Below are 22,023 nucleotides of genomic sequence, written 5' to 3' on the forward strand. Positions count from 1 at the left end.
GCCAGGTGCTCCATCATCTTAACCATTTTTAAGCATACGGTTCAGTGGCATTAAGTACATCCACTATGTTGTGCAATCATCACCAACACCCATCCCCAGAACTCTATTTTGCAAATCTGAAGCCCTGTACCTATTAAACAATTCCCCCTTTCCCCAGCTCCTGGCAATCATTCTGCTTTCTGTCTGCATGAGTCTGACTACTCTAAGTACCTCATACAAATGGACTGATACATTTGTCCTTTTGTGACAAGCTGTTTTCACTTAGCTAATGGCCTCTAGGTCCATCCATGTGGCAGCATGTGCTGGAATTTCCTTCCTTTTCAAGGCTGAGTAACATTCCACCGGAAGGATATGCCACATTTTGTTTATTCGTTCAGCCAAAGATGGTCACTTGGGTTGCTGACTCTGCACAGCCTTTGAGTCAGGCTCCTGTCCCGGATCTAAAGTGGGAGAACACATGTGAAGCGGGTGGACATGTTTTTAGTAGGGTGATGTCCCCAGTTACTGTCCATGCTCTATCCTTCTGGGATGAAAGATGTTGACCACACGGGGCCTGATATTTGTGGTTCGTTGATTTTATTAGCCTTGAAGTAGCTTCTGCTCTGTAGCAAATCCCCAGGAACTGACCTTTTCCAGGCCGGAGGCAGACGGCCCAAGAGGGAGAGAGTGGGCCCTCCCCTCCCCTGCCTCTGGTCCCTGACCGCCTTCTCCTTCTGGTTTAGAGTATTCATTCTTCCTGGGACGAGCTGCCATCTTGGGGACCCCTGTGGCTCTCTCATTCCTCCGAAACCCTGCAGTTCTTACAGTTAGAACCACATAATGAAAGAGCTGATTATATGCTGGACCGTGGCTGCTTAGTGGGCAGAAATCTTGCGGCTCCCCCCAGACTGCAATAACACCATTCATTCCCTTATGTGGGCTCAGCACTCGATGGCTCCTGAAACGCGCTTGTCTGTGTCATTCCATGTAATCCTGGGAGGGCTGGCCCATTTCAGAGATGGGCAAATGGAAGCTCTGGGGAAGTAGGTAGGACCTGAGAGCCCAGGACTGGCTGACACCAGCTCCTCTACCCCAAATCTACAGAGGGCAGGGGTACATAGTTGCTCATCCTGCACCTTTCCTCATGCCTAGAAAGTGCTGGGGAGACCTTCATACCTGGTTGAAAGTATTCACTGGATCAATGACACGAGGAAATGGCCTGGATGTGGCCACGTGGCCCTGTTTGGGGACAGCAGGGTGGGCCCCGAGGTGACCATGGCCTCTGCCTACAGGGGCTTCCCAGGGTGCTTCTTGCTGAAATGAGCAGAGGCTCCAGAAGGACCAGCGAGGGAAGGGACAACAAGGCCCACGGAAACTTCCTGCCAATGCCAAGTTCTCTTTTGGTTTTGAGTAATTCCTGGGAAGTAAAAGCCAAACCTCCAAACAATAAAATACAGCCAAGTTACTAATAAAAGGCAGCCAGAACGCTTTGATGTTTGCCCCTTCCATTCTGGAAGGACAGGCTAACAGTAAAAACATGACCTGGGGCAGAGCAATACTCCAGAATCATCTTGTGTTTGGTCAGTAAAGACAAAGAACCATAGTTCCAGGAAAACTCGGTTCTTCCCTGGATAGAGTCTGAGCCTTTTGGATAAATGTGGTTGGTCAATGCAGGGAGGAGAGGAGAGGTAAGAACAAGTGTTGTTTGCTGAGGGTGACGAGGAAAGGTCAGACAGACCCAGCTCCTCATTCTGGCTCTAGCCATGTCCCATCACCTCTCTGAGCCTCAGTTTGCTCATCTGTAAAATGGAAATCACTAACATCCATGTCGGAAGGTTGTGCTACAAGACTTTAAGATTTCCATCATACACCAGCCCCTTGGTAACATTAAGTTAACCCTTTGTCTCTCAGTACTGTATCAAGTACAATAGGGTGGTGGTTCCCAGAGGTGGTTTTAGAGCCAGCAAGAGGACTCTTAAATAACAGCGGCTTGGCTAGTGAGGGAGTTTTCTCAGCTTCAAAAGAGTGCCCCAGAGAATGAACACTTCTCTTTACATTTTATTTTTATCATGTTTAAAAATTGACTTATTCAGGGGCGCCTGGGTGGCGCAGTCGGTTAAGCGTCCGACTTCAGCCAGGTCACGATCTCGCGGTCCGTGAGTTCGAGCCCCGCGTCGGGCTCTGGGCTGATGGCTCGGAGCCTGGAGCCTGTTTCCGATTCTGTGTCTCCCTCTCTCTCTGCCCCTCCCCCATTCATGCTCTGTCTCTCTCTGTCCCAAAAATAAATAAACGTTGAAAAAAAAAATTAAAAAAAAAAAATTGACTTATCCTGAGTGAGGGGAGAGAGAGAATCCCGAGCAGACTCCACGCTGTCAGCAGGGAGCCTGATGTGGGCTCGAACTCAAGAACTGTGAGGTCAATGACCTGAGCCCAAATCAAGAGTCGGATGCTTAACCAACTGAGCCACTCAGGTGACCCTCTCTTTATATTTCAACAATTTTATTTTAGGGTGATAAGAACAGTCCCCACGAGATCTACCCTCATAGGAAATTTTAAGCGTACAATATGGTACTGTCGGCTGTAGATCTCTACAGCTTATTCATCTCGCTTGCCTGAAACTTTATGCCCGTAGGTTAGTAACTCTCCATTTTTCCGTCCCTCCAGCCCCTGGTTAGCACCATTTCGCTCTGTGATTCTATGAGTTTGACTATTTTAGATATCTCATGTAAGTGAAATGATGTAGTATCTTATCTTTTTGTGACTGGCTTATTTCACTTTAGCACAGGTTCATCCACACTGCCACACATTCAGAATGTCCTTCTTTTTAAAGGTGGAATAGTAGTCTATTGTAAGTATATATCACATTTAGGTTGTTTCCACGTCTTGGCTATCATGAAGGGTGCTGCAATGAACATGGGAGTGATTATATCTCTCCCAGATCCTGACTTCAATTTCTTTGGATGTATACCCAAAAGAAGTGCGATTGCTGGATCACATGGTAGTACTATTTTAAGTTTTTTGAGGAACCTCCATACTGTTTCTCATAGTGGATGCATTTTGCATTCCCACCAACAGTATACAAGGGTTCCAATTGCTCCATATCCTTACCAACACTTGTTTTTTTGTTTTTTAATAATAGCCATCCTGACAGATGCGAGGTGATATCACATTGTGGTTGTCACTTGCATTCCCCTGATGATTAGTGACATTCAGCAGTTTTTCATATATACAGTTAGTCATTTGTAGATCTTCTTTGGAGAAATGTCTGTTCAAGTTCTTAGCCCATTTTAAAATCAGGTTATTAGCTTTTTTGCTATTGAGATATATGGGTTCTTTATATATTCCGGAGATTGACCCCTTCACAGACACCTGATTTGCAAATATTTTCTCCCATTCTGTAGGTCGCTTTTTTTTCCCCACTCTGTTGATTATTTCCTTTGCTTTGCAGCTTTTTAGTTTAATACAGTCCCACTTGTTTATTTTTATTTTTGTTGCCTCTGCTTTTGGTATCAGATCCATGAAATCACTGCCAAGAGCCCTGAAATATATCCACACATATGGGCAACTGATTTTTGACAAAAGCGCCAAGAACACACAATGCGGGAAGTGACAGTCTCTTCAATGAGTGGTGCTGGGAGAACAATATCCACACGCAGAAGAATGACATCGGGCTCTCATCTCATACCACACACAAAAATCCACTGCACGTGGATTAACGATTGAAACATAAGACCCCAAACTCTGGAATTCCCGGAAGAAAAGGCTTTCCTAACTTGGCTCCTAAGAGCAGGACCAGGCTGCATGGAGCTTTGGGCAGGCAGGCAGCAGCAGCTGGCTAGATTTAAAGACATATCCTTTGTTGCTGTCGTTTCATTGCTCTTATTTTTATTTTTACGGCAAATGATGCCAGTTTTATATTATGGTCGTGTTAGAAAACTTCCTCTAAAATGTGTATTTTTAAGAAGTTAAAAAAGTGAGTTCATTTGAATAATAACGATACGGGGATAGCATATAGTCAAACTCTTGAAGAGAGGTCTCAAATGGCTGGTGTCTGGTGAGCACAGCTGTTAGGTGCCTACAGTTTACTTGTTTTTTAATGTTTGTTTATTTTGAGAGAGAGGGAGAGAGCATGCACGCATGTGAGCAGACGAGAGGCAGAGAGAGAAGAAGAGAGAAAGAATCCCAAGCTGGGTCAGGGCTGTCAGCACAGAGCCCAGTGCGGGGCTCAAACCCACCAACCGTGAGATCATGATCTGAGCCAAAATCAAGAGTTGGTTGAGGGGCGCCTGGGTGGCGCAGTCGGTTAAGCGTCCGACTTCAGCCAGGTCGCGATCTCGCGGTCCGTGAGTTCGAGCCCCGCGTCGGGCTCTGGGCTGATGGCTCAGAGCCTGGAGCCTGTTTCTGATTCTGTGTCTCCCTCTCTCTCTGCCCCTCCCCCGTTCATGCTCTGTCTCTCTCTGTCCCAAAAATAAATAAACGTTGAAAAAAAAAATTAAAAAAAAAAAAAAAAAAAGAGTTGGTTGAGTGTCTGACTCTTGATTTCGGCTCAGGTCATGATCCCAGGGTCGTGGGATTGAGCCCCGTGTCAGGCTCCATGATGAGCATGGAGCCTGCTTGGGATTGTGTCTGTCTGTCTGTTTCTCTCTCCCTCTGCCCCTCCCCCCTCTTGTGCTCTCTCTTTAAAAAACAAAACAAGGGGCGCCTGGGTGGCGCAGTCGGCTAAGCGTCCGACTTCAGCCAGGTCACGATCTCGCGGTCCGTGAGTTCGAGCCCCGCGTCAGGCTCTGGGCTGATGGCTCAGAGCCTGGAGCCTGTTTCCGATTCTGTGTCTCCCTCTCTCTCAGCCCGTTTCCAATTCTGTGTCTCCCTCTCTCTCTGCCCCTCCCCCGTTCATGCTCTGTCTCTCTCTGTCCCAAAAATAAATAAACGTTGAAAAAAAAATTTTTTTAAAAACAAAACAAAACAAAACACTACATTATGGGTGTGCATACTCACGTGTGTGTAAGCTACACTCCAATGATGGTTAAAATCTGAAGCATCTTCACTAGAAATGATCATTTTTAGCAAGTAAAAAACTCTAATCACAAGCCCTCCCTCCTGAAAAGGCTACTTCATGGCTTCTGTTGTCTTCACCTCTGATCAACACCATAGCCTTTATCCACCAGCATAACAGTTGTTAGAAATGAAATTCTTTACTGGTGGAATGAAGAATGTTCTAGAAATATTCTCAGATACTCTAACCCTTGCATAAAAAGAACCTGACACGTCCATCCTCCAAAATGGTGCACCGGGTCTAGGATTCTGAATCCACTGTGTTCTGTTTCTTCTAGGGGATTTTACTGTCACACCAGCTAATCACCAGTGGGATTAGCTGATCCTGGCACAGGGATAATCATTCCATTTGTCTTGAGGAAACGTTCATGTGAAGTGGTGTCAGACAGTTGGCATTCCAGTAAGCTTGCAGAACAACTTGAGAGGCTGTTTAGGGAGGTGCTTGATAATAAATGTTTGTATATGTGGCAGAATTTGGCATGTTTCCACTGTGTTCTTCAATGAACAGAGGTTCTTAAATTTAATGTAGTCAAATAAATCAATCTCTTTATGGTTGGTACTTTGTGCCTTTAGAAAGCCTTCTAAACCTAGAGACTATGAAGTTTCCCTCCCTATTTTTACCTTCTAAAGCCATTTATAGTATTGCCTCTTACATTTAGGTCTTTAATTTCCTTGGAAATGATTACATGTGTGGTGTGAGGCAGGGATTAGTTATCTTTTGTTTGTTTTCCTCATAAGGATTCCCATTAAAATTTTTTTTTTAATGTTTATTTGTTTTTGAGACAGGGAAAGACAGAGCATGTACAGGGGAGGGTCAGAGAGAGGGAGACACAGAATATGAAGCAGGCTCCAGGCTTTGAGCTGTCAGCACAGAACCCGACGAGGGGCTAGAACTCACAGACTGCAAGATCATGACCTGAGCCGAAGTCAGCTGCCTAACCGACTGAGCCACCCAGGCGCCCCATAAGGATTCCCATTTACTGAAGAATCCAACCTTTCCTCAATGACCTGTAAGGCTGCCTTTGCCAGTATTAAAATGTCCAAATACACACAGGTCTGTTTCTGGATTCTCTATTTTGTTCCAAAAGTTTGTTTCCTTATGCCAACACCATACTATGTTAAGTACTGTAACTTTATAATAGGTCTAGCAGAGCAGAAGGTTTCTTCCTAGCTGGTAACTAGGTCTAGGGATACCTACAGGCTTTGTCTATCTTTCCCTATTGGAGACTACCAATTTCTACTAAAATAAGGCTAAGAGTGATAGATTAAATTGGCTTAAGTCAGCTCACAACAATGTCAATAACAGATACCCAAATGCTAAATAAGTCTATGTAGTCTGTAAAAGATTTTGCAGACTGTGTGAATAGATAGTTTCATCTCCCTCCAGGAGGGCAGTTCCCTTGAAGCTAAGCCAGGGAATTTGGCCAACCAAAACCCCAAAATATCTGCTCTGCTTCTTATGATGCATTAATAGCAGGGGGTGGTAACTTCCATGTGGCTCATACAACATAAGCGGCTTCTTCCCTATGGCTAATCCAAGTGAATTCATGATCTCCGTACCATTCCAAGCATCAGCCAGACGCAGGCAGCTGCTGCTATCTGTTCATTTCAGGGTTTTATTAAATCTCCTTTTCAAAATCAAATGTCTAGAGGTTCGTGACCCCCTGGGTATGAGGAAAGTGTGACTCTGGAGAGGAGTTGGGTGGGCAGAGGAAGAAGCAGGATAGCACAATTTGGTCTGAGAAATCCCCAGCTGGCCCAGGTGACCCCAGAGGTCCAAAGTTCTTGCCAGCAAGGCTGGCACAAAGGACTTTTAGGCTGTAGAGGTTTGAAAAGACACAAAGCACAGATGATCCGAACTTTCCTCTGAGAGCTGGGAGGCAGTAGTAGCATCTTTGTGCCTGGGTGACCTTCTCTGTGCTTCACTCCCCAATCCTTTTTTAAGGGTATCTTTAGGAGAGAAAGAGTCTGAGTTTATCTACGTCTATGAAATATATGCTTGAATATTTTGATCTCTTGAAGTTTTACTTTCTTAAGAGAGGCCATATGTGGTATGTGAGTGCCAAGGCCTAAAAGGCCAGGGTTCAACCATCAAACTCTGTAATACTCTCATTGTAAGTAACTTTGTCGGGCCTCTGTTTCCTCATCTACACAATGGGAATAGTAAAACCTACTTCTCAAGGTTATTGGAGGGATGAAACGAGGTTATGTCCAGTAAAGAGAGGACAGGAGTGATCAGGAATGATTTTCTACCCTTCCATGACATCTCCTGCCAAGACAAGGGTCATCTATGCCCACACTGCCTCCTTTAAATTTTTTTATAGATGTATTGAAGTATAATTTATGTACATAAGAACCACCCATTATAAGTGCACAATTCAATGATATTTAGTAAATTACAGAGTATGCAACCATGACCACAATCCAGTTTTAGAACTTTTCCATCACCTCAAAAATTTCCCCCACCTAATTTGCAGTCCATGTCTGCCTATGCTGTCTTCAGGCCTAGGAAACCACTGATCTGCTTTCTGTCTCCGTAAAGTCGCCTCTTCTGCACATTTCATGTAGATGGAATCATGCAGTATGTAGTCTTTTGCATCTGGCTTTTTTCAGCATCATGTTTTTGAGATTCATCCAAGTTGCAGCATTTATTGGTCTTTCACTGCATTTTACTGTCGAATAATGGTCGATTGTATGATTATTCCACATTTTCTTTATCCATGTGCCTGATGATGGACATTTGGATTGCTTCCAATTTTGGGCTATTATGGATTAGTACTGCTAGAACATGTACATCCGAGTCTTTGTGTGGACTAAGTTTTTCAATTCTCTTGAGTAGATATCAAAGAGTAGTTATACGGTAAATTTCACTTTTTGAAAAAATTGCCAAACTGTTTTCCAAAGTGGCTTTCCATCATGTATCCCCTCCAGAATGAGAGCTCTAATTTCTCCATATCTTTACCAGCTCTTGGTTTTGTCTGTCTTGTTGATTATAGCTATTCCAAGGGCTGCGTAGGGTATCTCATTATGGTTTTATTTTGCATTGCATAATGAATAAAGAAGCTGAACACCTTGTTATGTGTTTTATGTGTTTCCTAGGTGAAATTTCTGTTCAAATCTTTTGCCTATTTTTAAACCAGGCCATCTTTATTGTTGAGTTGCAAGAGTTCTTCATATAGACTCAATACAAGTCCCTTGTCAGAGATATGATTTACAAATATTTTCTCCTAATCTGTGGTGTGTGTTTTCATTTTCTTCATGGGATCTTTTTGAAGTACAGAGTTCGGAAGTTTAATGAGTCCCATTTATCAATTTTTCTCTTTTGGTGTCACAGCTAGGAACTCTCTGCCTAAACTACGGTCATGAGGATTTTCTCCTATGTTTTCTTCTAGAAGTTTTATAGTTTTAGCTCTTACGTTTAGGTCTGTGATCCATTTTGAGTTGTTTTTTGTGCATGGTGTGAGGTAGGGATCCAACATAATTTTTTTTCTTTTATTTGGTGTACGGATGTCCTATTATCCCACACTGTTAAAAAGATTATCCTTTTCCTACTGAATTTCTTGGCACCATTGCTGAAAATCATTTGACTATAAATTTCACAAAAGTTTATTTCTAGCCTCTTACTTCTGTTCCACTGATCCACATGCCTATCCTTATGCCAGTACCACACTGTCTTCATTGCTATAGCTTTGTAGGAAGTTTTGAAAATGGATAGTAGAAGCCTCTAATTTTGTTCTTTTTCATAATTGTTTTGGCTATTTTGGGTTCCTTGCATTTCTCCACACAATTTAGGATCAGCTTGTAAATTTCTCTAAAAAAGCTTACTAGGATTTTGCCAGAGATTATATTCAATCTATAGGTCAACTGGGGGAGAACTGCCATTTTATTTTATTTTATTTTATTTTATTTTATTTTATTTGTAGTATCTTTTGTTTTGTTGGTCATTGGGAAGTTTGAGAGAGACAGTGTGAGAGGGGAAGGGGCAGAGAGAGAGAGAGGAAGAGAGAGAGAATCCCAAGCAGGCCCTGCACAGAGCCTGATGCAGGGCTCAAATTCACTAACTGTGAGATCATGACCTGAGCTAAAACCAAGAGTTAGACTCCCACCAACTGAGCCACCCAGGCACCCTGGGATTTGTTTTTCTTTGTATTTCTAGTCCTGTCTTTCATCCATTTTTCCTATGTGGTTGTTTGTCTTTTTCATATCAATTTTGCTACACACACACATACACGTGTATATATTATACACACACACAAATATACAATATATTGTCCTCATTAAGACATTCATCCTAACACTCAAATTCTAATTTGCCCTCCTAGATTTTTAAAAAGTTTTAATTTAAATTCCAGTTAGTTATACAGTGACCCAACACTTCCATACAACACCTGGTGCTCATCGTAAGTACCCTCCTTGATCCTCATCACCAATTTCACCCATCCCCTCCCCCTCCGACCCCTCTGGTAACCACCAGTTTGTTCTCTATAATTCAGAGTCTGTTTCTTGATTTCTTCCTCTCTCTCTCTCTCTCTCTCTCTTTTACCCCTTTGTTCATTTGTTTTGTTTCTTAAATTCCACATATGAGTGAAATCATATGGTATTTGTCTTTCTCTGACTGACTTATTTCACTTACCAATATGCTCTCTAGCTCCTTCCATGTCGTTGCAAAGGCAAGATTTCATTCTTTTTTATGGCTGAGTAACAACTGCCATTTTAACACTATTGAATCTTCCAATCCATGAGTATGGAATGTCTCTCCATTAATTTTGAGCTGGTTTAATTTCTGTCAAGTGTTTTGTAGTTTCAATGTATAAACCTTGTAATTCTTTTATTAAATTTATTCCTAAGTATTTTATTTATTTTGATATTATTGAGAATGGAATTATTTCCTTAATTTCATTTTTGGATTGTTCATGCTTAGTGCTTAGAAATACAATTGTTTTTTGATATTGATCTTGTATCCTGTGATCTTACTAAACTTTTGTATTAGTTCTAGTAGGTTTTTTTTGTGTGGATCCCTTAAGATTTTCTACAACAGAATCATGTCATTTGTGAAGGAAGGCAGTTTTACTTCCTTCTTTCCAACCCATATGCCTTTTATTATTTCTTTTTTTGTCTGCTTACATTGGCTAGATCCTCCAGCAAAATGTAGAACAGAAGTGGCAAGAAAAATGTACTTGCTTTGTTCCTGATCCTAGGGAGAGAGAGCATTTACTGCTCCATTGTGATAGTATTTCTTGCTCTTCCCACCCTCTCCAATCAGAGCTTCTAGTGATTTGAAGCTAGAAAAATAAATACTAAAGATAAGGGAAACGAAACAGAGGAAAAGCATGCTTTTTTCCCCCAACCACAGCCTCCAGTCAAATGAGATACAACCAAAAGGCAGGCACCTTGTGGTTTAGAACATTCAAGGGATTGGAAGCCAGCTGCACTGTCCAACAACAGGGGTTGGCTGAATAACTTCTGGGACATTCACACACAGTAGAATACCATGCAACCAGTTACGGGAGGTTCAAGAGAATGTTTTTATAGCATGGGGAAATTCTTATATTACAGTATTAAAGGAAAAAGAAAGAGCAACAAAAATAACACATGTGGGATAGTGTCAAAACCATAAAGAAATGCATGTAGGGAGAAAAGATAGAAAGGAAACATAAGAACCTTAATAACTGTTGCCTCTCAGTTGAGGGATCATGGGTGGTTGTTTTTCTGTTTTTACATTTCTTTGAACTGCAGATGGCTATTTTGTAGCCAGAAAGGGAAAAGAAGGAAAAAAAAAAAAAAACCCGCACAACCCAATGAAAGACATGAGACACAGGGCAAGTGTTGGCATTTCTTAGACCGACCTTACAGTATTCATCAATTGGGATCAGGCGTTTGACAGCAACATCCCGGATGTGGCTTCTTCGGAAGAGAATTTTGCCTGCAGAAAATGAAAGCACACATGACACTGTATGCGAGCAATGACAAGCTGTCAGCAATCCTGGAGGGTGTGGATGTGGCTGCCTCTGTTAGGTGTGAGTGGTACCCAAATTCCTGGCTTCCATTAATATCCCCTGTTGGATGTCCACAGGGCCTGGATGACCCCATGCATGGTCCTCCAAAGCCTTGTTCACAGATCAAGTGCAAGGGCTTGAGTGACTGGGATCGACTAGGCAAGTTTTGGTGAGATAAGGGAGGCTGGACCAATCGTGTGGAAGGAAGGGGCTCCTGCCAGATGAAGAAGGTAGGTCAGATCTGATGATCCAACTCCAGGGTTCTCAGATGGGGCAAGCAGTAGAGAGGACACTCTGATATGTCCAACCTAACAGCTCAGTTTCCTTTCTTCCTCTTTCCTCGTACACCTAGTCTAGTCTTACATTCCCCAAATACTCCACAGTCTTCATTATTTTCTGTCTTTTTCTCTGTCTGGAAAACCTTCCCCATCCAACATCACCCACTCTCCCAGTGGGAAACTTTTTACCCACTTTAAATGGACTAAGAGTTCATGTCTCTTTCTGACTGCACACATCACATTGTTGATTTACATCTTCTTCTTTCCTACTAGTCATGGAGCTCTGCACAAGAAGGGATGGACTGGGCCTTAGTCAATTGTGTGCCCTCACCACATGGCACTCATGTTTGATGAACGTATAAAGGGGGATTTCACTTGCCAAGATGACATCCTTCAATTGACAAATCCTTCAAGATGACAAATTCCTAACAATCAGTTCTCTCTACCAGAAGAGTTCCAAGCCTTCCTATTTCACTGAAAACGAACTGAGAATCAATTGATGACTTGCTCGGTGATATCCAGAGCTTCTAGGGTGACATGTGGGCAGGTCACAGGCAAAGACAAGTATATAAACGATGCCGCTGAGGATGTCTGGAAATATCCAAGATGCTAAAATGTTATGGGTGAGGTTTGTTTAAAGCAAATTGGTGAGGGGCTCCTGGGTGGCTCAGTCGGTTAAGGGTCTGAATCTTGATTTTGGCTTAGGTCATGATCTCATGGTTTGTGGGAGGGAGCCCAATTCAGGCTCTGCCCTGACAGCACAGAGCCTGCTTGGGATTCTCTCGCTCTGCCCCTCCCCGCTCATGTGTACATGCGCATGCTCTCTCTCTCCCAAAGACATAAATGTTAAAAAAAAATTAAGCAAATTGGTGAGTTCCCGTGAGTCTCACAGGGGAGAGTCATGGGCAGATGGTGGTCAAGTACATGCACTGACCATTAAGACAGCTCGGCCCTACCCTTTTGGACCTGTCACACAGGGAGGGGGTGAGCAAAATCAGAAATAAGACACCAAGGGGGGGCCAAAAAGGTGGGGGATGGAGACAAGCTCCTCTGCCAAGCTTATCAGAGTGTCAAGAGGTCTCCAGGGGGAAGTCAAAGAGGAAGACACAGGGGGACCATAGCGTTTCAGACAGCAGAGTATGGACAGCTATGGAGAGCTTCACTTACTTCTGGCCTGAGGAGGCAGGTCAAGGAGAGGAATTTGGGCCACAAGCCTGGCAGGGTGAGGAGAGATCAATCAGCATGCCAACATTGCTCTGGTGAGACCGCATAGAATGAGCTTGGGTGAGCAGGAACCGAATAGGAGGAAAGGTCCAAAGGAATTTTCGTAATAGGACAGAACTGGAAATGATGATGGGAGACAGTGTACTGCCTTTGAGATGTTCCATGCAAGCTGGTAAGGGAGATTTGCACCCAAAGAGACCATGTGGCTAATCTAACATTTAAAATTATCTGACCACTTGCTCTTGGGCAAAAGGGCACAATTAGTATATTAGGTACATACGGTCAGCCTCATAGTGAGGTGTTTTTTGTTGTTGTTGTTGTTGTTTTGCTTAATTTCTACCAATTAGAAAGAAAACAACAACCCGCAGTGAGATCAAATACATCTTCCTCATATTCCTTAATAACAAGGAATCTCCTTTGTTTATTATGGTGATTGTTTTAATTCTGCTCATGAGTCAAACTTCGGACATACCATGTCTATTAGGAAAGAAAAAATCGAGAAGAAAATGCATCACAGGATTCAAAGTGCTTGTCTCCAAGGGGTAGAAGACAGAGCCTTTTTGTTTTCTTCCTTGACTTTCCCCAAATTTCCTACCATAAACATGCATTCCTTCCGGAATCAGAAAATTTTGTCCTTTACAATAAAAAAGTAAATTACGCAGCCAAGTGGGGAGGGTTTACAACCTGGTATCCCTGCTCTTATTCAGTTGATAGATAACAGTCCCCACGTGAGCCCTCTGCGGGCCAGCGCAGGGGGCTGCCCTCTTGGCACTGAGTCAGTGTTTCCCAACAGGGAGGGACCCTGCTGACATTTCGGGTGGGGCAGTCTTTCCTTGTGTGGGAGGGTTCCCCACCCTGCAGGATGTTTAGCATCCGTGGCCCAAATCCAGAGAAAGCGCACAGCCTTCCCAACCCCTTTCCACCCCCAGTCACTGTGATAATCACATTACCACCCTCATGGGTGGGACCATTTGCAGTTTAGAACCCCTAGGAGAATCCTGAGCCTTGAGGAAAAACAAGGAATGCATGCCTGTGAAGAGAAATCTCCTACAGCAAAAACATTTGTTCCCATTTTGATATAACGTCCCTTTCTGTAAATCAGAGGAAGGGTGGAGAGTGGGGTTGTTCAGGCCTCTTACTGGGGAGATCGTGACCCGACTCAAACAATTCACAACAGGCATGCTGCTAGCACCGGCCCATGGGAACAGCACAGGCTGGCCCTGGAGGCACCACCACCAAAGAGAATTCACCCGAGGCCCAGCCTGCAGGGGCGGAGAGAGAAGGATGGAGAACTCAGGCATCTTCAATGTCTCCTGGATGGGTGACACAACAACAAAAGCACCATTCCTCTCCCTGCGTGGCCTCTGTGGGATAGGAGTCTCTGGGTAGATGTCTGGGGACAGGAAGCCCCGTGGCAGCAGTGGCACCTGCCAGGGAGGCCACAGACTCTGCAGTCAGAGAGGCCCTGGGCCTATTCCAAGGTGGTCTCTTACTGACTATGCTGCCTTGGGAAATTCATTTCTCTCTCAGATCCTCAGTCTCCTTATCTGTAAAATGGGAGAGCAGCCCCTATTTCTTAGTAGTACCCTCCATGACACACGCAGCACAGGGCCTGGCCCTTCCTAGGTGCTCACAAAAAGAGTAAATCACTTAAAAAAACATGGGTTAGACGATACGGCCTTATATTCTGCAATTAAGAGCACACGTTCTTTCCTCAACCTGCAGCTTAGTTTGTGAAGACCTGTCTCCAATGGGCTAACTCATCGTCTATCCGCAGCAGAACTGGAACCTGGCTCAGGCCCTGGGCTGCGGGGCAGAAGCACGTGGCCAGTACCTCCTTGACCGGTGGCTCTGAGTGAAATGCCAGTTGGGCAACGGCCCCTCGTCTGCCCCTGATGCCTTTCGGTGTGAGCTGGAGGGAAGGAGGGTGAGCCCGAGCCTTCCCCGGCAGGCCAGCTTTCCTGGAGTGGAAAGGGTGCTCAGCGGAGAGCACAGCCTTTGGTGGGAATGGGCAGGCTTTTGTTTTCCACAGTGGTGGAAGGCCAAACTGTAAGTCTTATTTTTCAAGCTGCATCCTCTGCCAAGTTGGCTTCCCCAGCTCTTGCTGGGATGGAAAATTGTACAGGGCTCCTTTCCCCTCCCCCTGCCTTTGTGCTAACATGAGACTTGCTTTTGTTCTGCTGACGCGGCAGTCCTGGCAGAAAACTGACCCCGAGGAGCGGGGATGTGTCTCCCGCGTATCCCTGCTGTTGGCCTCGGCTTCAAGGAAAAGCCAAGGGGTGGGCTGGGAAGGAATGCTCTAGGGGTCCTGGGGCCCGACCAGACCACTCCAAGCTGCAAGTCGGTACCCTGAGCAGGGCAAATGGGGCTGAGTCTCTGAGAAGAGCATTTTCATAAATTCGTGGGTGGAAGATTACATAACCACAAAAGCTTTCAGGGGCTTGGGAGAGGGTCGGTTCAAGTTCTTCCCTGTCCTGGGAAGTTTTTTCAGAGCTGGTTTTGCCTTTCATCCAGTGAAGAGTTACAACTTACTGCTTTCCTTCCTTTCCTTGAAGAAAGGCCTACATTTAGAGTCCAGTTCAACTTGAATATTCAGACTGATCATTTATGTATGACTCTCAAATATGAGTACCAAGACATTCCAAAGGAATATCCCAGGATCCTGGTTCTGACTTTGACAGAGAACCCACTATATCCAAGGGCAAGAAGCTTGTAAAAGGGGAGTCATGGTCCCATTTTATAGATGTAGAAACTGAGGCTCAGGGGCAGGGGGATGTCATCTGCTGGAAGTCACACAACTGGGTCTGTTGGACTTTAAAGCACACGCTGTGGGGCACTGCTATTTGGCAGCTGCAGTCGGTACACTGGGTTTTCTCCAATAGGAAACAAAAATTCCAGGGTGATTGCACACTTTCTCCGTGGAAGAACTAAAAACATTAGCTTTTTTAGGCAAATGATTCTCCCAGTGGACGGGGGCCTGGCAAATACATCTACCCTGTCTCTAAACCCACTCGATGATGCTAACATCTGGAAGAACCCACTCGATGTGTTGCCGACTGCAGAACTCTGGGGTGGGGGAGGGGAGAGTGGGCTCCTGTGTGACCCAGGGAATCCCCCTCCTCTCTGGGTCTGCTTCCTGTCTGCAAAATGAAAAAGACGGAAAGGGCCCTCCCAGCGCTAAATATTTGTGACTTGGGGCGATTGTCAATTTGCTGATTGTACATAAAAATAGTAAGTGCTTGGTTGCTGCTAGTTCTGTGCCAGTCCCTTAGCTAATCCTCATAACAACTTTATCATTTAAGCATCATTATCATCTCCAATTTGCAAATGGAAATAATGTGCGTGCTTAAATAATTGACCGAAGGTAACCGAGTGGATCCGCAGGGCACTGGGATTTGAACTTGGGCCCTCTGACTTCAGGCATGAATTTTGGGGCCAGCCATACCAGTGTTTAACCCCAGCTCTGCTACTTGTGCAAATGATTATAATTCCTCTGAGCCTCAATTTCCTCATCTGTGAAATGGGCACAGGGTTGTTCTGAAGACTAAATGTGGTAATGAATGTAAAGCACTTAGCCCAGTGACTGGCCTGCAGTAGACATCCAATGTTACTACTTGAAGCAATAACTCTGGTTCGGGCAGCCCCGTTTTTTGAGCTGAAGCCTTCATGCTGTTCCTTCGGTAAGGGAATTTTTGCGGGGGAAAGGAACACTTAATGTCTTGAGAGCAGGGACCAGCCATGATTGTATTAACTCCTCCACAGTGTCCAGAGTGGTGCTGGGCACTCAGAAGGTGCTTGGTAGCTATGGTAGATAGGCAGGCAGAATTTCTCAAACGGACCCCAAAGACGTCCCATCCTAGTCCCCAGAGCCTGTGAATATGATGAGATCTCATTCCTGGGCTCATGTTACAATATATACCATAATTCACTTTAAGTGAGGGAAATTATGCTGGATTAGCTAGGGAGGTATAGTGTAACTGTATGAGCTCTTAAAAAAAATTTTTTTTTTAACGTTTATTCATTTTTGAGACACAGAGAGAGACAGAGCGTGAGTGGGGGAAGGGCAGAGAGCGAGGCAGACACCGAATCCGAAGCGGGCTCCAGGCTCTGAGCTGTCAGCACAGAGCCTGATGTGGGGCTCGAACTCACGGATGGCAAGATCATGACCTGAGCTGAAGCTGGATGCCCAACTGACTGAGCCACCCAGGCACACCGGAAATAGTACTTTAGCTCTATAGGTACAAGGAAGTAAATTCTGCCAACAACCTGAATGAGGCTGGAAGTGGATTCTTCCCCAATCCTCCAGCTAAGAGCCAGCTTGGCCAAGATGATGACTTCAGCCTTATGAGACCCTAAACAGAGAACCCAGCAGAACTGCCTGGCCTTCTGACCAACTGAGCTGTGAGATAATAAATGAGTGTGGTTTTAAGCTGTTAAATTGGCATTAATTCGTTATACAGAGATAGCAAATTAATACTGCAACCATAATAAAGATGCCACTCACTACAAAAACTTTATGAGCTCTAATTATTCCCATTTTAGAGACAGAAAAAACTGAGCATCCTGGAGGTGAAATATCTTGCCTAAGTAGATGGTGTGGCATCTAACCCCGAAGCCCATATTCTTAGGCACTAATTTCCACAAATGACTGGGACTCTGGTCATTAGTATTATGCCCCAAGGAAACTGAGCTGAGAGATCTGGGGGCGGTCCTGGAACCCCCAGAAACCCCTTCTGACAGCATGTGTCTCACCTACCTGGCAGAAAGGGAATGATCCGCTGTTTGGGATCCTTCTGTCCTCCTTCCATGGGAAATTTGTCCAACATCTGCATCTAAACAGGGAGAAAATAGCAAAAATGGAAGCCTTTAATATGATACATGCATCTCTGACATTTTAAGGGAGTTATGTGAAATATGTGATTTGATACATAAAGGCTCACTTTGTTCAGCTTTTCAGAAACCCAGACATGTGCACATGGGAAAGACAATGTCAACTGGACTTAGGTTCTCCATGAAAACAGTTCTTTATGTCCACAGCCGCCATATTAGTGAAGGCTCAGAGCTGGGAGAGACCATTCTCAGTTTTCTTGGGGTTCTCTAGCCACAGGACCTGAAATGTGAACAACACCCCCAGAGCCACCAGAATCCCACTGACGGCAGGCCAACCTGCTTCCTAAGACCTGCAGGTTTTGTTAAGTAACAAACCAGTACGACTCAGTCTGGTTAGGTCTATGCCCGTGAATCATTACACTCCCATGCCCCACTAAGACTCCCCAGCTTGGCTCAACAGATACATCTGTGCCTGAATCTGTGCTAGGCGCATGGGGTACAGAGATGGAAAGATGCACAGTCTAGAGAGAGACTGCAAAGGAAACGGATCGTTACAGGGTGGTGTAGGCGGTACCTGCAGGGAGAGGCGCAGGATGCTGTGGGGGTGAGAAAGAACCCGAACTGAAAACCTTTACCAGTGGGACGACGCTTCGGATTTGATACACAAAATCACAAGGACCTGCAGCTGTGGTCTTGGGGAAGCGACATTCCTTGGGCCTCAACTTTTAATTGGCCATAATGATACCAACTTGCAGCCTTACTTTATGGATTAAGGCCGGGCCGTGGTAGTGACTAAGGCTGCCGTCAGATTTCTGGTTCTTCTCACGGTAGATGCGCACGTGATAGATTTGTACTTCCCACCCCGCACTTGAGCTGGGACATGGCCAGTTAAACGTGAGGGAGAAAAGACGCGAGTCACTTTGGGGTGGACGAGTTACGAGCGGTGCGTGATAACTTCCTTCTGCCCACGTGACCGGCCACACTCCAGACCCTGGCTTCTCTGCCACTGAGGGTCCGGAGCCCCCAACAACCTCTGATGGACAAGCAGCCCAAGGGAGAGCTGACCCTTGTTGTATAGAGAGGCTTTGTCATGGTGGTATGACCATCCTACTGGTATCTGGGCCCAGGATTCAAGCAGAGGGAAAGGGAGTCTGGGGTGTCCCAGAGCGATGGCTGGAATGTGAGAAGCCTGCTCATCATTTCCCCTCCAGGAGACAGTCACCCTGGCTTTCAAGATGTCCCTCCAATAGAAGGAGAGAAGCTCTGACTAGCCCTGGAGAAATAAGCAGGGCTCTTGCGCAGGGGGAGGGAGAAGAGGCCGGAAGAGCAAGAGAAGCAGGTTGTCCGTGCCAGGCATAGACTCGATTCTTTAGACACAGGCTCTCACTAAATCTGCAGAATGCTCCTTCAAGGTGGACAAGATTAGCCAGGAAACTGAAGCCCAGAGAGTGGAGAAACCTGCCAGAGGCCTGCAGCCAGCAAGTGGACGGGCCAGAGATGGAAGTCCATGGCTTCTCCGCCGTCGCACACCCCGCCTCTACGAAGCAGCAAAGATAACAACTAACAGGGACTGCTCCTCAGGCTCGAGAAACGGGCTGGGGTTTCACGCCTCCTCCGCGCTGTCTTATGGGATGCCCCAGGGAGGTGGGTCCCCCTCAGCCTGGCCAGCACCCTGAAGGGCTGCCCGGAGGCCATGGTTTTATATGTGGTTCCCCCCCCCCCCCCCCCCCGGCCCTACTCTGTGCTGTGTGGTGATGGGGAAATGCTTGGTTCACGTCGTTCAGCAACTGGCGAGGCCACGGCGGGCCTTCTGGAAAAGGCAGGCTTCTTGCTTCAAACCCAGGAGTTTTTTCGAAGCCAGCACAAAGTAGGCTCTCCGTAACAACCGACGAAAGCAACCAATGTTCACTGAGTGAACACTGTGGAGGACAGCTTTACGTGTTTGCCAAGTACCCTACTTAATACTATTCACGTCACCAATATTAAGTAACAATCAGTAACCGCTACTAACATTTGCTTGGCAGTTTACAGTTAACAAGACTTCTCCTATGCATGATTTTATCTGCCCTTTACGATAACTCTGTGATATAAACGTATGCTCCCCACGTCACAGAGCGGGGGAAACTGGGGAGCAGAGAGCGACGGCTGCCTTAGGTCGCCCAGCTAAGTGGCGGTCCGGCCAGTTCAAGTATCTTAATGTAAATCGCATTCTCTTTCCCTAAGTGAGGTCACCCTCAGAGGTGGCTTTGGAATGTCATGCCAACGTGAAAACTCAGCCCGAGATGTAGTAGGTGTAACATTCTGGGCACAGGTGAACGCGTTTTCTTTTGAAAAGCGGGGTGACCCATCAGTCCCAGCTGCAGTCTTTTAGCGATTATAGGTGTTGCCCGACACCATCTTTTTTTGTCCTTCTCAATTATATTTGTTAAGACACTGCTGAAACACCATTACAGGGAACTTAGGGGAGGGGGAAAAGGGTCTGCACCAGTAATCCATCCACCCTCTCATGCCCGTTCTCCATTCTTCAGGCTTCCTTCTGGGCCCCTGTCCGAATGTGCATGCCAGCTGAAGAGGCCTCCCCCCAGTGTTTCTTATGGTCAACAGTCTGCTTAGGAAGCTATTCTCTCATTCTCTGTCCTGACTTGTATTTTTTTTTTTTTTTTTTTTTACCCAGACAAGCATGGCCCAAAGAGCCGAAGTGTCTCCCCAAGTGTTCTTTATTAATTTGAGGCAGCAGACCTGGGTTTAAGGCTGCAAAGAGTAACCACAGATTATTATTACCCCTGGGGACCAGACAGCCCCGGGGTTAAACCCTGACGTTTCCTCATGCCAGCTGTGTGTCAGCGGCCAGACTCCTCACCCAGGGAGCCTGATTCATCATCTGGGGCACAAGGACCACAGCCTGCCCGTCAGGGTCCTTGTGTACATGAATGCTGAATGTGAGCCCTTTAAGGACATACAGGTGCTCGCAAACAGATCCTCCCTCCTCCACATTATTCTGAAAGTTCTTGGGGAATAATTAGTAGTTTGTGAGGCTGTGATTTTCTTTTTCTTTAATTTTTTTGAAGTTTTATTTACTTATTTAGAGAGAGACAGCATGAACAGGGAAGAGGCAGGGAGAGGGAGAGAGAGAACCCCACGCAGTCTCCGTGCCACCAGCGTGGAGTCCAATGTGGGGCTCAAACTCATGAGTCGTGAGATCACGACCTGAGTCGAAATCAAGAGTTCGACGCCCAACTGACTGAGCCACCCCCGGAACCCCGAGGCTGTGTGTTTTTAAAAACTGTGTTATATACACTTAACATAAACCATTACGACCATTTTAAACATACAATTAAGCGGCATTAAGCACATTCATACTGCTGTGCAACCATTACCATGATCCATTTCCAAAATTTCTCCATCCTCTCAAACTAAAACTCTATCCCCCATTTAACACCAGCTCCCTATTCTCCTCCCTTAGCCCCTGGAAACCACCATTCCACTTTCTATCCGTATGAATCTACCTATTCTAGGTACTGCATATAACGAAACCACACAGTATTTTGTGTCTGGCTTATTTTACTCAACATAATGTCCTCAAGGTTCATCCATGTTGTAGCAGGTGTCAGAATTTCTTCCTTTTTTTTTTTTTTAATGTTTATTTATATCTGAGAGAAACAGAGAGAGAGACAGAGTGACAGAGAGACAGAGAGACAGAGAGAGAGAAAGTGGCAGAGGGACAGAGAGAGAGGGAGACAGAATCTGAAGCGGGCTCCAGGCTCCAAGCTGTCAGCCCAGAGCCCGATGCAGGGCTCGAACTCATGAGCCGTGAGATCAGGACCTGAACCAGTCGGATGCTTAACTGACCGAGCCACCCAGGTGTCTCTTCCTTTTCTTTTTTTTTTAATGTTTATTTTTGAGAGACAGAGCACATGCGTGTGCGAGTGCACGAGCAGGAGAGGGGCAGAGAGAGAGGGGGACAGAGGATCTGAAGCAGGCTCTGGGCTGACAGCAGAGAGCCCAACGTGAGGCTTAAACTCACGAACTGTGAGATCATGACCTGAGCCACAGTTGGACACTTAACCGACTGAGCCATCCAGGCGCCCCAGAATTTCCCTCCTTTTTAAAGCTGAAGAACATTCCATCGCAAGGCTGTGTTTTAAACTTAGCAAAACTCCTCAGACTATCCAAGGCCCCCCACAAGCCAGAGCTGGGTTGTCCAACAGAACTTTCTGCAACCATGGAAATGTTCTCTATCTGCATAGACCTTTTACGGTCACCACTAAGCCCTAGGTTGAGTTCCAAGATTGAGCACTTGCAACAAGGCTCTGGAGACTAAAGAATTGAACTTTTAATTTAATTTCATTCTTAATAATTTAAATAGCCTCACATGACTACTGCCATCATAGTGAACAGTGCAGGGCTAGACTAGAACATCCATCCTCCTCGTTTAGCCGTACCCAGGTTTATTTCGCTTTCTTTATCACCCTGGCAATGGCAACTATAGTCTAAGACTGCTATTTGAAAGGACAGAAGATCGGAGGCTTGGGAGCTCTTTTGCTTCTGGTCTTAGTGTGTCCAGTGTCACAGGCCACAAGCCGCTCCTATCCAGAGAACCGTCATCCTTGGCCCACAGGCCACATTCCAGACACTCTGTGGGGACCCCCAGGCCCAGGCTGTCT

General features: G+C 45.6%; 1 protein-coding gene across 1 annotated transcript in view; it reads right to left on the bottom strand.

Moving 5' to 3' along the window:
* Window positions 1-22,023, bottom strand: part of SH3PXD2B (SH3 and PX domains 2B) — a 104,140-nt gene that overhangs the window by 41,539 nt on the left and 40,578 nt on the right. The window contains exons 3-4 of the mRNA XM_040445054.1: window positions 17,286-17,361; window positions 10,878-10,954 (exon numbers count right to left, since the gene is read on the bottom strand). Coding sequence (XP_040300988.1) covers window positions 10,878-10,954; window positions 17,286-17,361 — 153 coding nt within the window. The remainder of the gene's footprint in view (window positions 1-10,877; window positions 10,955-17,285; window positions 17,362-22,023) is intronic.

Source organism: Herpailurus yagouaroundi, unplaced genomic scaffold, assembly GCF_014898765.1.
Source record: "Herpailurus yagouaroundi ecotype Mexico unplaced genomic scaffold, PumYag 29, whole genome shotgun sequence".
Classification (NCBI taxonomy): Eukaryota; Metazoa; Chordata; class Mammalia; order Carnivora; family Felidae; genus Herpailurus; species Herpailurus yagouaroundi.